The 1,220-nt window shown below is 39.1% G+C and overlaps 1 protein-coding gene across 1 annotated transcript in view; it reads right to left on the bottom strand.

The window, feature by feature from the left end:
• Positions 1–294: 294 nt before the first annotated feature.
• The window catches only part of LOC116848833 (serine protease nudel-like), a 10,699-nt gene continuing 9,773 nt past the window's right edge, over positions 295–1,220 (bottom strand). Inside the window, exons 24-25 of the mRNA XM_032825351.1 lie at positions 973–1,089; positions 295–681 (exon numbers count right to left, since the gene is read on the bottom strand). Coding sequence (XP_032681242.1) covers positions 387–681; positions 973–1,089 — 412 coding nt within the window. The 3' untranslated portion in view covers positions 295–386. The remainder of the gene's footprint in view (positions 682–972; positions 1,090–1,220) is intronic.

The following is a 1,220-nucleotide window of genomic DNA, read 5'->3' as shown; positions in this document are numbered from 1 at the left end:
CTCGGAAATGAAGATAGCTGACGCGATTTTAGCTGAAGCAGTCTCGTTACGATTTACAACTCATGTTTTTTTATCCATATCATATTTTATTTATTAAAACGCACCAATGTGTAACATTGGGCACACACAGTCTCAACGGTCGTCTCGATACTGTCTATATGGCACTCAACAACTTAAAAAAGAGTTAACGTTAAGAAGAAAAATTCATTTGTGAGACAAGTTAGAATTTTACACAACACGATCTCAATTCCCCATTCCCCTTAAGCTTGAATGATGTCAATTTCAGCCTTTTCATAGTATAAATTGCAATTGTAATTCACTCTGCTGGTACTTGTCAATGTTACAACTAAATAAACAAATTTATACAATTTTTGCGATTGATGACGTCATGCACACTTGACGAAGAGACGATAGCACGGATCGTCCGCTCGGACCAAGTTTATAAGCGGTTTATTATTCCGCATGGTCACCCACGTTTCCAGATTCACTCGAATCGTGTAGAAATCATCACGAGACGGTACAACCGGCTCACTCGAGATTCGGCTTTCGTGATCGATAGTCCCGTTCATATAACCGATCTCTTTGCATGCGGTGTTTGCCTCCTCTGATGTCACTGGTGCCGAGAAACATTGGGAGTGCCATACACCGTAGGAACGTTGCAGCACTTCTCTCATACCAGATCTGGAAAGTAATTTAGCAAACTTACAGCTGTGACAATGATTTTCATAAATTCACTTGATGTCTGAAAAATACTGTCATCACATTTTGATTTGATTTTTTGATAGCCAGCTTATATGAAACAACAATAGTTTGTTGAAATTCGTACAGACAAATACGGTGTCATATCATATGTGATAAAATTATCTTGTATAGCACTCGTTACTCGTCGTTTACTCACACACACACACACACACACACACACACACATATATATACACACGATTAAAAATCGAATGTCGAAGGAAATATTACTTATTATCCGCGGATTCGTACAACTTTCTGCATCGCTCTTCATCTCGGCCGTTTGGACAGTCCTGATCGCCATCACACACGAAATCTTGAGGGATGCAGATGGAGTTTCCGCTTTCTCTACAAGTAACATATAAAGCGCGCATTAATGTGATTACTTTGATTACAATAATTGTCGCAGAACAACACCGAAAGCGTCAAAGTTTAAGATACACGAGAAAAATTTGACGTGAGAGAGAGAGAGAGAGAGA

This window comes from Odontomachus brunneus, unplaced genomic scaffold (assembly GCF_010583005.1).
Source record: "Odontomachus brunneus isolate Ranch 3 - 2012 unplaced genomic scaffold, Obru_v1 Obru_scaffold_100, whole genome shotgun sequence".
Classification (NCBI taxonomy): domain Eukaryota; kingdom Metazoa; phylum Arthropoda; class Insecta; order Hymenoptera; family Formicidae; genus Odontomachus; species Odontomachus brunneus.
This window is presented reverse-complemented; position numbering and strand designations above follow the sequence as displayed.